The sequence below is a fragment of the Salmo salar genome, chromosome ssa17, assembly GCF_905237065.1.
Source record: "Salmo salar chromosome ssa17, Ssal_v3.1, whole genome shotgun sequence".
In the NCBI taxonomy this organism is placed as follows: Eukaryota; Metazoa; Chordata; class Actinopteri; order Salmoniformes; family Salmonidae; genus Salmo; species Salmo salar.
Genome location: NC_059458.1, coordinates 23,379,076 through 23,389,815, shown reverse-complemented (window position 1 = coordinate 23,389,815; position 10,740 = coordinate 23,379,076). Strand labels below are relative to the sequence as shown.

Here is a 10,740-nt window from a genome sequence, read left to right as displayed (position 1 = left end):
TCATGGATGGTCACACAATGTGACAGTAGCGATGGCTGGGCACGGGACGCAGCCGCTGCGCTTTGCGGGACCCCATCTCCAGGTTCCACACGCGCCCTTAGACTAGCATCGCTTTGCTCACCCTCGCGCTGTCTCTCTCTCTCTCTCTTCTTCGCTCTCTTTCTCTCGCGCACGCCTGGCCTCGAACCCCGCGGGAGAAAAGAAGAGAACGCAGATCGCGACGCTTCCGGGAAAAAGTTTTTGGCCGGCCGCTGTCAAAGGAGATTGGTAAGCTGTCAGAGCTGGGGAGTGAGAGGGAAGGGGAGGGATCTTTCTACCTGGGAAGGTCTGTAGGATTTTCCAACCCTATCAAAATTTGGATAACTTCAGTGACCACCGGATACGGCTTCAAGTGGCCAAGGCTTGGGGAGTCTATCCATCCACCTTGTCCTTATGCTTATTTGGGAACGCCAAGTAGCCACTTTTACGCTCACCAATTCCAATGCGAGTGATGTTGACTTGACTTAGCCTGCAATCAATTACTGTATCAATAGGTATTCTGTTAGGATATCTACTGCCCAAGGTGTATATATTTAAATAACTTAGGTCAGTGTGGTCAAAGAGTTAAATGGTGCGGCCGCTGGAACACAATGCCGCTGATCCCCGTCAATAGCCAGTGCCAAGGAGCACAATGCGCGTCTGGCAGCTTCTCTATTGTCACAGGTGACAGACGGTATTTAATCAAAACCTCAAAAGGATCAACACATATACTGTGCAGCTCGACACATACTGTCATTATAGAGGGGTATTGCACCACTTTGATACCAGCGCGTTATTGAGTAGGCTAGGCCAGGCATAACGACCATGGAATCATCTATTGAAATTAATATTGAACTGTAGAAGGCCAGTGAGTTGAGTTGAGCTAATATGGGCTACATTCAGCAACAATGCACCACCAATCGATAGATTGGGATACTGTGGTAATCATAGTAATCATAGATTTTACAGTAACAGCCTGCCTGTGTTTTAACATGAGGGAAATAGGTCCTTGTTTTCAAAGTTTGTAAAACCACTTCATGTCCAAACAGGAGTTTGTAACAGGTAGAGTAATGCAGCTGGGATCTGTTTTGTTGTTGTTGTATCTATGCATTGGTGATATAGAGCCCTCTGTAAATGCATATCAGTCGATCCCAGGCAAATATTTCCTCTCATCAGCAGTTCTGTGTTCTGATGATCCGAGCATTCCTCCCAGGCTGCTATGTACTCATTCAGACTGCCACAGATGGCCAGCCATTGTAACCCGCTTGCCCAGCAATACACAGACAGGCCTATGGATGGATTGTATACATTCCTCAATTAAATCTGCCTTTCAAAACAAAACACATGTGTCTATCAATGCTGTGGCATTCATAGGGTTCATGGTTCCATGTAGTCTGTCCAATTAGAAACACCAAAGTCACCTATTTCAGAGAAATATACATTTTGGGGGAAGATGATGTAGGTTTTTGACTTTGAAGACATGATACATTTTTATTGGTGGCCAGTAGGCTTGTAGAAGCCAGCCTAAAAAGATTTGAGTTTTCCACTCATCTCCGAAGTGTCTATATCGTAAGTTGCATGGACAATAGGCATACAAAAGAATGGTTCATTTGGGTATTTGGGTAATGTAAGCATATTTAAATGACATTATAATTGTAATTCATAACTGATATGATTTGTTTTCTGCTTCCAGGTATTGTATTTATTTTGAACCACTAGTCGATGGATTTATCACTGACAATACAACAACATTTTAGTAAGTCCACCGTCTGTCACTGCTTTGGGTGCTTTTTTTGTGTCATCGGATATCTGGTTCTTTTTTCGTCTGCTTTGCAATGTGTTCAAAAGTTGCCGTGGGCACTGGATTCATTTCAAATTGATAGAACTGTAAAATGTCAGCATTGGGAAAAATGTTCCTTTGAATTGCTGCTAATGATTCTAGTAGGCCTGTAAGAAGCACAATGGTGGTGCTCAGGATATTTTATTGGCACGTTTAACCTCAGTCTCCAGTACTGTGATTAGAGAATGTATTAGAGAAGTATGTGGCCGGTCGACAGTGAAAGTGATCAAGGCAGTTTGTTAGTCCCGAATGACTGACTCGACGGCGTCCATCCTGTGTCTGAGGGAGACGAGTGTTGTTCGGTGCTCTCCACAGCTGTTCTGGGCTGTGCTGAGTGGGATGCCACATTACAGAACCTTCAGATAGAAATATATTACAACAGATATGTATCCTTTATGTAGAAAAAGGAATCATGCAGCCCCGCTGCCTCCTTCAGTGCCAAACGCATTGGCTTTACCTGAGAGATTGTGTGACTTCACAGAGTGATGTCGGGAGCAGAAAGTGCATAGGATGGATACAATGTGTGTGCATAATATGACAGTAATCTTTTGTGATATTATGGCTTCGAACCAGAGGTCAACTCCACCAATGTTTGTTTTGGTTTCTGAACCTGTACATTTTCATTCAAAGTTTTTATTGCCCTCTTCTCTCATGTCCCCTTCTCTCATTTCCCCACCTCCCTTTCCTGTTTTCTTACCCTCTCAGTTGTTACTCACCCATGCCTGTGCTCCCCCTCTCCCTGGCCTATGCTCTCTCGTTCTGTGTGTGTTCCCTCCCCACCTCTCTCTTCCCTCTCATCCCCAGTCGGTGCCTACACAGCCCTATTCCCTCTCTGTTGCTCCCACCTATCTCCAGCTTTCCAGCTTTCCCCCACCTCTCTATCTGCACCTCTCTCCTGCTTCACCCAACCTTTCTCCTGCCTCTCCTCCAGCCTCTCCCCTCCTCTCTCCCCCAGCCTCTCCCCACCTCACTCCCCCAGCCATTCCCCCCCCAGCCTCTCCCCACCCAGGCCTCACCCAGTTGCTACTCATCCCAGGCTGTGCTCTCTCTCCCCAGGCTAGAAATCGTGTGAAGCATGGGTGACTGGAGCTTTCTGGGGCGGCTGCTGGAGAACGCTCAAGAACACTCCACTGTGATTGGCAAGGTGACTGATTGATCGATTGATACATTTCTACAGTTATTTGATTGATTGACCCTTTTATTCCTGTGGTATATAGCCCCTTATGCCCTCTTATGTGGCGTTATGTCCCTTGTGTCCAGGTGTGGCTGACAGTCCTCTTCATCTTCCGCATCCTGGTCCTGGGGGCGGCTGCGGAGGAAGTGTGGGGTGACGAGCAGTCGGACTTCACCTGCAACACGCAGCAGCCCGGTTGCGAGAACGTGTGCTACGACGAAGCCTTCCCCATCTCGCACATCCGCTTCTGGGTGCTGCAGATTATCTTCGTGTCCACGCCCACCTTGATCTACTTGGGACACGTGCTGCACATTGTCCGCATGGAGGAGAAACGCCGGGAGAAGGAGGAGGAGCAGCGGAAGGCCAGCCGGCACCAGGAGGAGAGAGACCCTCTGTACAGGAACGGAGGAGGTGGAGGGAAAAAGGAGAAGCCCCCAATCAGAGACGAGCACGGTAAAATCCGCATCCGGGGGGCTCTCTTGCGCACGTACGTGTTCAACATCATCTTCAAGACGCTGTTCGAAGTGGGCTTCATCCTGGGTCAGTACTTCCTGTATGGCTTCCAGCTCAGCCCCCTGTATAAGTGTGGTCGCTGGCCCTGCCCCAACACGGTTGACTGCTTCATCTCACGCCCCACAGAGAAGACCATCTTCATCATCTTCATGCTGGTGGTAGCCTGCGTCTCCCTGCTGCTCAACCTGCTGGAGATATACCACCTGGGATGGAAGAAGGTGAAGCAGGGGGTCAGCAACGAGTTTGCGCCCGACCGAATGGCGCTCCCCCTGGCCAGAGACGAGGCGGTGGAGTCCAATATGATCCAGGAGGGGATTGCCCACCCGGCCCTCAACTGCCTGCCCACGTACGGTGGCGTGAACGTGGTGTACCTGCCCAACGAGCAGGCAAACGCCACAGCCGCTTTATCCGAGCAGCAGGCAGCGGCGGAGGAACTCAAGATGGACCCTTTCCATGAAGACTTCCTGCTGGAGGCTCCTCCCACATCCTTCTACGGCAGCGAGGGCAGTGGCCAGCAGCAGTCCGTGGAGCAGAACTGGGCCAACATGGCCATGGAGCTGCAGACTCTGGACGCTGCCAAGTCCTCCTCCTACCCTCCTCCTCCCTCCTCCCCTTCTCCACCACCCTCCTCCTCCTCCCCCACCTCCTCTGACCAGGAGCAGTCACCCCCTCCACCGGACACTGCCCCTCCTATCCCCGACTCCCGCTCCTCCACCCTCCCCCTGGGGGAATCGAGAAGGAGTGAGGAGCACCAGCAGCAGGAAGAAGAGGAAGCGGAGGCGGCGCTGCCACTGACGCACGTTGATGATGTCACGGTGACCCGGGTGGAGATGCACGAGCCGCCCGTTTTCATAGCGCCGGATGCCCGCAGGCTGAGCAGGGCCAGCAAGACCAGCAGTGTCCGAGCCCGGCCCGACGACCTTGCCGTGTAACACATACACACACACACCCTCTCACACACCTTCACACAATCACATACAAACACATGCAGACCCCTATCCACCACCGCACCCCAATGCCTCTGGGTTCTATACATGATATATCTATGAGGCTCAGGTGTCAAATGTTGTGTGAAATACAGAGGCGATGTGGGAGGGGGGGCTCTGGAGTTGAGATGCTCCTGACATTACTCTCTACCAAAGTTGCGTTATCTGGAGATGCATTCGGTGAGGTGAGGCATAGCTTAGTGCTTCAGAGTTCTGAGGTGCCAACACGTGTGTGGAGAGGGAACACACACATTCACTGTTTGCAGCTCAGATGCCATGAAAGGATTAGAGATATTGGACTAACTAGTTTGGGACATTAGCGACATTTCGGATGAATATAATTCTGCTGTTTTCTTTATTCTTTGATGGTAGACATCAGAAGAGGGTTTGCGCTTTCGTTTATTTTTTTCTCTCCCCCCTTTCTTTTTTATTTTCTTGTGATGGACCCTTTAAGATGAAGCCGATGTGTCCTATTGTCTCTTCCTAGTGTCTGTCTGTCTGTCTGCCTCGTAGCTAGCCGTCTGGCTGTTCCATGCTCACCCTTCTTATTAAGCTGAATGAAGAGAGGGACACTCTGACAGTATGGTGGAGTGGAGAGAGACGGGGATAGGGTACCTGGGTGGCACTTTATTCAAAATGACTTGGTATTTACTTACAAATGACATGTTAATTACACAATAATACCCTGTAAATTACTTGTAAAACAAGCACGACTAGGCACATTTTGGTACCAGGTAGTTAACAATGAAGTACCCTCTGATAATATGTAATGTACCAGTAAATACCAGGTTAATACTAATAGTGTGTAGCCATACTAGTGTGAAGCTTCAACCTATGTTACCACCGCGATCCCAACCTGAGGCTTGGTCTTTAGGCTTCACAGGCTTTGTGTGTGTGTGTGTGTGTGTGTGTGTTTCTGTCTGTGTGTGTGTGTGTGTGTTTCTGTATGTGTGTGTGTGTGTGTGTGTGTGTGTGTGTGTGTGTGTGTGTGTGTGTGTGTGTGTGTGTGTGTGTGTGTGTGTGTGTGTGTGTGTGTGTGTGTGTGTGTGTGCGCGCAATAGATATATTATAGAGTCTTTTTTCAATGTCTACAACAACATTTAGGCAGTTACATCAGGGTAAATAATATATATATGTAAATATATTACATAGTACATATAGGGTTTATTATACATATAGAATTATGACTTATAAAGAACCCATACTGACGCTTGTGTTTGCAGTGTGTTAAAGAAGTGTGTGTCCTCATCGTAAAGAAATTCAGCAGATTTAAGACTGTAGGCCCCCACTGGTAGTCAGTATGGGAAGTTTCAGTATAGTGCTTAGAGAGAGTAGGCAATAGAATTGCTAGAAGATAGATAGATAAGGAGTATTATTTAAGGCAATGACATTTCATTCTTTGTTACTGAATCATAATAGCAAAATCAATAGGAATGTGCATTTGCGTATCATTTTCTTAAACTCCTGCCAGTTTTTTAAATCAGAAAATGGCTCTTAACATGCAGTTGTATTTCTTTTAAGCTTCCTGTTTTTTTCTCTCTCCAAATTAATTCATTTTATTGTCATCTAACATTCAGGAAAAAAATCATACCTATCGAACAATGTTTGGACAAATCTCTTTTGCGTTTTGTACCTCTTTATGTTTTGAACAACGGTCTATTCTGTTACTGTGAAACTACAACTCACTACAACGGACTCACTCAAGCACTTGACCTTTGACCTTGTTATGATGAAATCATATGTTATCATTCCACCACCACAAGAAGCAGGGGGCACTTCAATTTTGGCACTTAAAGTAAGAACAGAAGTTGTGATTCTTACAGTACATTTCAACAGTGTAGATAGGCTGTTTGTTCACATTTCTCTCTCTATCTTCCCCTCCCTTCCCCTCACACTCGTCCTTCCTTCCTTCCTTCCTTTCTTTTCTCTCTTTCTTTTTTTTCTCTCTCTCTACACACACACACACACACACACACACACACACACACACACACACACACACACACACACACACACACACACACACACACACACACACACACACACACACACACACACACACACACACACACACACAAACTCTACATTGGGGTATATCTTGGGATAGAGGGTTTAGACTGAGACTGTGAATGGGCTGTTGCTGTGCTCTGCTGTATGATGTGTTAAAATGCTTAGAGAATCAGGTCTGCTGTTTTTTTGCGTTGCCACACACACAGAATCCAAGTGCCTCACAAATCGTTTACATACCAAGCACATACAGTATGTAAAAAAAAGCCACCAGGTGATGGGATCGAGCTGTGACATTGTAATCCCAAAAAAAAAACGAAGAGCAGGTCAGCTGTCCACCAAAGAGAGAAAATCTAAAATGGCCACCAATAGAACTCTGTTAAGAGTTGTTGAAAACAGGTTACGGTTCTGTTAACTCACAATTTCTGTTTATAACCATGTCATTTGGGTTGTTTAAAGTTGACACTTTAGCATGTAGATAATGATCTGGACAGTTAAGACAGAATGATGTTCTAAGATAAAATAACAAAGGACATCTCAAAAAGAGGATGTCTCGATAATTTAGAAAGTATTTCTATTTATGAGAGAATTACTATATTACCAAATACAAAAAAAAAAAAGGATTTAGAAAAGAATATTGCTTCTTTGTTGACTTTTTGGTCAAAAGAATACTGGAGAGGTGTTTGGCTAGGTTAAAGTTATACTCCATTGTTGTGTCATTGGAAAACTGACATTTTGTTGGACTTTTGGAATCTCTGGTGTGGAGAGAGATTTCATTGGCCAGTGAGGCAGGGAAGGAGATTTAGACATGCTCAGACCAGATACCCCATTGTGAAATCACTGTCTATGAAGAGAAGTGCCTTGCGTCTGAACTTTTGTAAGAACATGTTGATGTAAATGTTAATTTACCTCAAATGTTTACAAAACTGTTACTGAATAAACTTTTTGTACCATATCTAACTTGTCGCCTGGGGGTTTTGTTTGGTGAAATAGAATAAGTACTTTGGCTTCCCACAATGCAGAAAGAGATAGTAGTTATGCTTTTTGAGGACATAGGGGTATGAAGGGAGGGGGAGATGAAGTGAGAGGAAAGGAAGGGGTGGAGGAGAGAGGAGAAGGGAGTGAGAGGTTGGGAAGACACACAGGCACACGGTTTTCACACTGTGAGGAGGAACGTCCATCAAAATGTAATTTAGTTTCCTTTATAACATGCAACTACAGCTAGCCTATCTGACAGGCTGTAACCAACACCAATGGGGAACAGTTGGGTGTGATAGTGAAAGTCAAGATATCTCTGTCACTTTCAGTACTTAGCCCTTACTGGTTCAGTATTCACCGAGATAAAAATACACTTTGGGGAGGGGCATGAGGGAAGTGTAGGGGTGAAATGGATCACAATCTTGGAGAATTGGGGAGTCTGGAGTGAATTTGGTGGATTTAAGAAAAGATAGTGGGCGAAGTCTTGGACTAGGAGAGGAGGATCTAAGTCCTTGGAAGAGTACAGACAGCATATTCCATCCTTAGCTCTCCTTCTCTTCCTTCCCATCTCCCTCTTTTGCTCTACATACAGCTTTCTTACTCTTCCTCTCTCTCTCTCTCCCCCAAACCCCACCCTGTAGTGTGCTCTCTCCCGCTACATACCTTCCCTCCCCCCACATCTCCCCACCTCTCCCACTCCCCCGCCTCTCTCACTCTCTCACTCTGTCCCCCAAACCCCACCCTGTCCTGTGCTCTCTCCCTCTAATTTCCTCCCCTCCCCCACGTCTCCCCACCTCTCCCACTCCACCGCCTCTCTCTCTCTCTCCCTCAAACCCCACCCTGTACTGTGCTCTCTCCCTCTACTTACCTCCCCTCCCCCACATCTCCCACTCCCCCGCCTCTCTCAATTCAATTCAATTCAATTCAAGGGGCTTTATTGGCATGGGAAACATATGTTAACATTGCCAAAGCAAGTGAAGTAGATAATATACAAAAGTGAAATAAATAATAAAAATGAACAGTAAACATTACACTCACAGAAGTTCCAAAAGAATTAAGACATTACAAATGTCATTGTATGTATATATACAGTGTTGTAACAATGTGCAAATGGTTAAAGTACAAAGGGAAAATAAATAAGCATAAATATGGGTTGTATTTACAATGGTGTTTGCTCTTCACTGGTTGAATTTTTCTTGTGGTAACAGGTCACACATCTTGCTGCTGTGATTGCACACTGTGGTATTTCACCCAGTAGATATGGGAGTTTATCAAAATCGGGTTTGTTTTCGAATTCTTTGTGGATCTGTGTAATCTGAGGGAAATATGTTTCTAATATGGTCATACATTGGGCAGGAGGTTAGGAAGTGCAGCTCAGTTTCCACCTAATTTTGTGGGCAGTGTGCACATAGCCTGTCTTCTCTTAAGAGCCAGGGCTGCCTACGGCGGCCTTTCTCAATAGCAAGGCTATGCTCACTGAGTCTGCACATAGTCAAAGCTTTCCTTAAGTTTGGGTCAGTCACGGTGGTCAGGTATTCTGCCACTGTGTGCACTCTGTTTAGGGCCAAATAGCATTCTCAGTTTGCTCTGTTTTTTTTGTTAATTCTTTCCAATGTGTCAAGTAATTATCTTTTTGTTTTCTCATGATTTAGTTGGGTCTAATTGTGTTGCTGTCCTGGGGCTCTGTGGGGTGTTTGTGTTTGTGAACAGAGCCCCAGGACCAGCTTGCTTAGGGGACTCTTCTCCAGGTTCATCTCTCTGTAGGTTATAGGTGTAGGAATCGCTTCCTTTCAGGTGGTCTCTCTCTCTCTCCCCCCTGTTGTTTTTGTCATGGCCACACTAGTTCATATCATGTGATTGGCAGAGGATTGCCTAGTTAATCGCTGGCTATAATTCCCCCCTCGCCACTGGCCTCCCCTGCAGACCTAGCCCACTGACCCTGCTGAGAGCAGCACTTCCTTTATGCCCCTGAAAGCACAGGGGATTGAGCCCTAACAACAAAACTAATCACCCTCCTCCCCTCTCTTTCTCTCGCCAGGCCACTAGCCTGGCAGTGTGTGTGAGTGTGTTCATGTGACACACACACACATCAGTCAGGTGAAGGTTAGCTGCCAAACTTTTCTCTGTGACCCTTTCCAGGGATCTGGGAAGACTGTCATTGCTATGCAAACATTAGCACACAGACAATAAATTGTGTGTATCAGGCATCTGCCTGACAACTTTGGTAAAGAGACACCAGATGCTGGGAAACTAGCCCATCACAGAGCTAGATACCTAGAAATAATTTTGCCACTGAGCTTGTCCAGGTAGAAATGGACCTTTGGCATAGATCTAGGACCAGCTTACCATCACCTTAATAACCATTAAGGGGGAACACAAAACTGACTTAAGATCAATGTCTAGGGGCATCTTAGTGCATCCTACTCTGAGGGAGTCCCCTCCACAGATCACTATGGAGATGAGGGAGGGCCATTCTAATAATGACTGGGCGCCCTTCCTACCTACTGTATGAGTGACTGAATGGCTTGCGATGTCAAACTATGGTGTTCCTGAGTCAGACAATAGGAGACAAGAACAACTGGGCCCCACCTTACTTGACAGAAGGGGTACATTCATCTGCAATGAGGATAGAATACCAGCTGTTATAAACAGTAATGACAGCTTATGTCAGCTTATAACCAGTTTATGTGGGCTCTGGTCAACTATGTGGAGAATTGTGTTTTTATTTTACAATCAGCTACCTGTCGCTTTTACACGTTATACAATACATAGGGAATAGGGTGTATTTTACTGTCAGGCATCTGTGTCTGTCTGGTTTCCAGTGGCCCTGGCGTCTTTTGTCATCACAATGGGAAAAAATGTGGCTACAGGGCCATTTAGTTGTGTGGAGGTCCGTGAATGCCATCGTTGTCACATGACCAGTCTCAGCCATCGTTGTCACATGACCAGTCTCAGACATCTACCACAAAGAGACCAACCATCCCTTTTATCACCCCATGAACCCCTTCCCTTCACTTTACCCCCATAGGATATGTGTGTGTGTGTGTGTGTGTGTGTGTGTGTGTGTGTGTGTGTGTGTGTGTGTGTGTGTGTGTGTGTGTGTGTGTGTGTGTGTGTGTGTGTGTGTGTGTGTGTGTGTGTGTGTGTGTGTGTGTTTGCATAAACTTTGGACCATAGACAGAGTGACTGAGTATGAGCTCTGCCCCAGGCCTAAATGGCATTAA

General features: G+C 46.2%; 1 protein-coding gene across 2 annotated transcripts; it reads left to right on the top strand.

Moving 5' to 3' along the window:
- Positions 1–5,511, top strand: LOC106575594 (gap junction alpha-3 protein). Of its 2 annotated transcripts, XM_045699072.1 has the most exons (4): positions 1–267; positions 1,712–1,774; positions 2,915–3,002; positions 3,119–5,511. In XM_045699072.1, the coding sequence occupies exons 3-4, from the start codon at positions 2,934–2,936 to the stop codon at positions 4,475–4,477; spliced, it is 1,428 nt and encodes a 475-aa protein (XP_045555028.1). In that variant the 5' UTR covers positions 1–267; positions 1,712–1,774; positions 2,915–2,933; the 3' UTR covers positions 4,478–5,511. The 2 variants fall into 2 exon arrangements, with proteins under 2 accessions (XP_045555028.1, XP_045555029.1); XM_045699073.1 differs by lacking the exon at positions 1,712–1,774.
- The last annotated feature ends 5,229 nt before the right edge of the window (positions 5,512–10,740 follow it).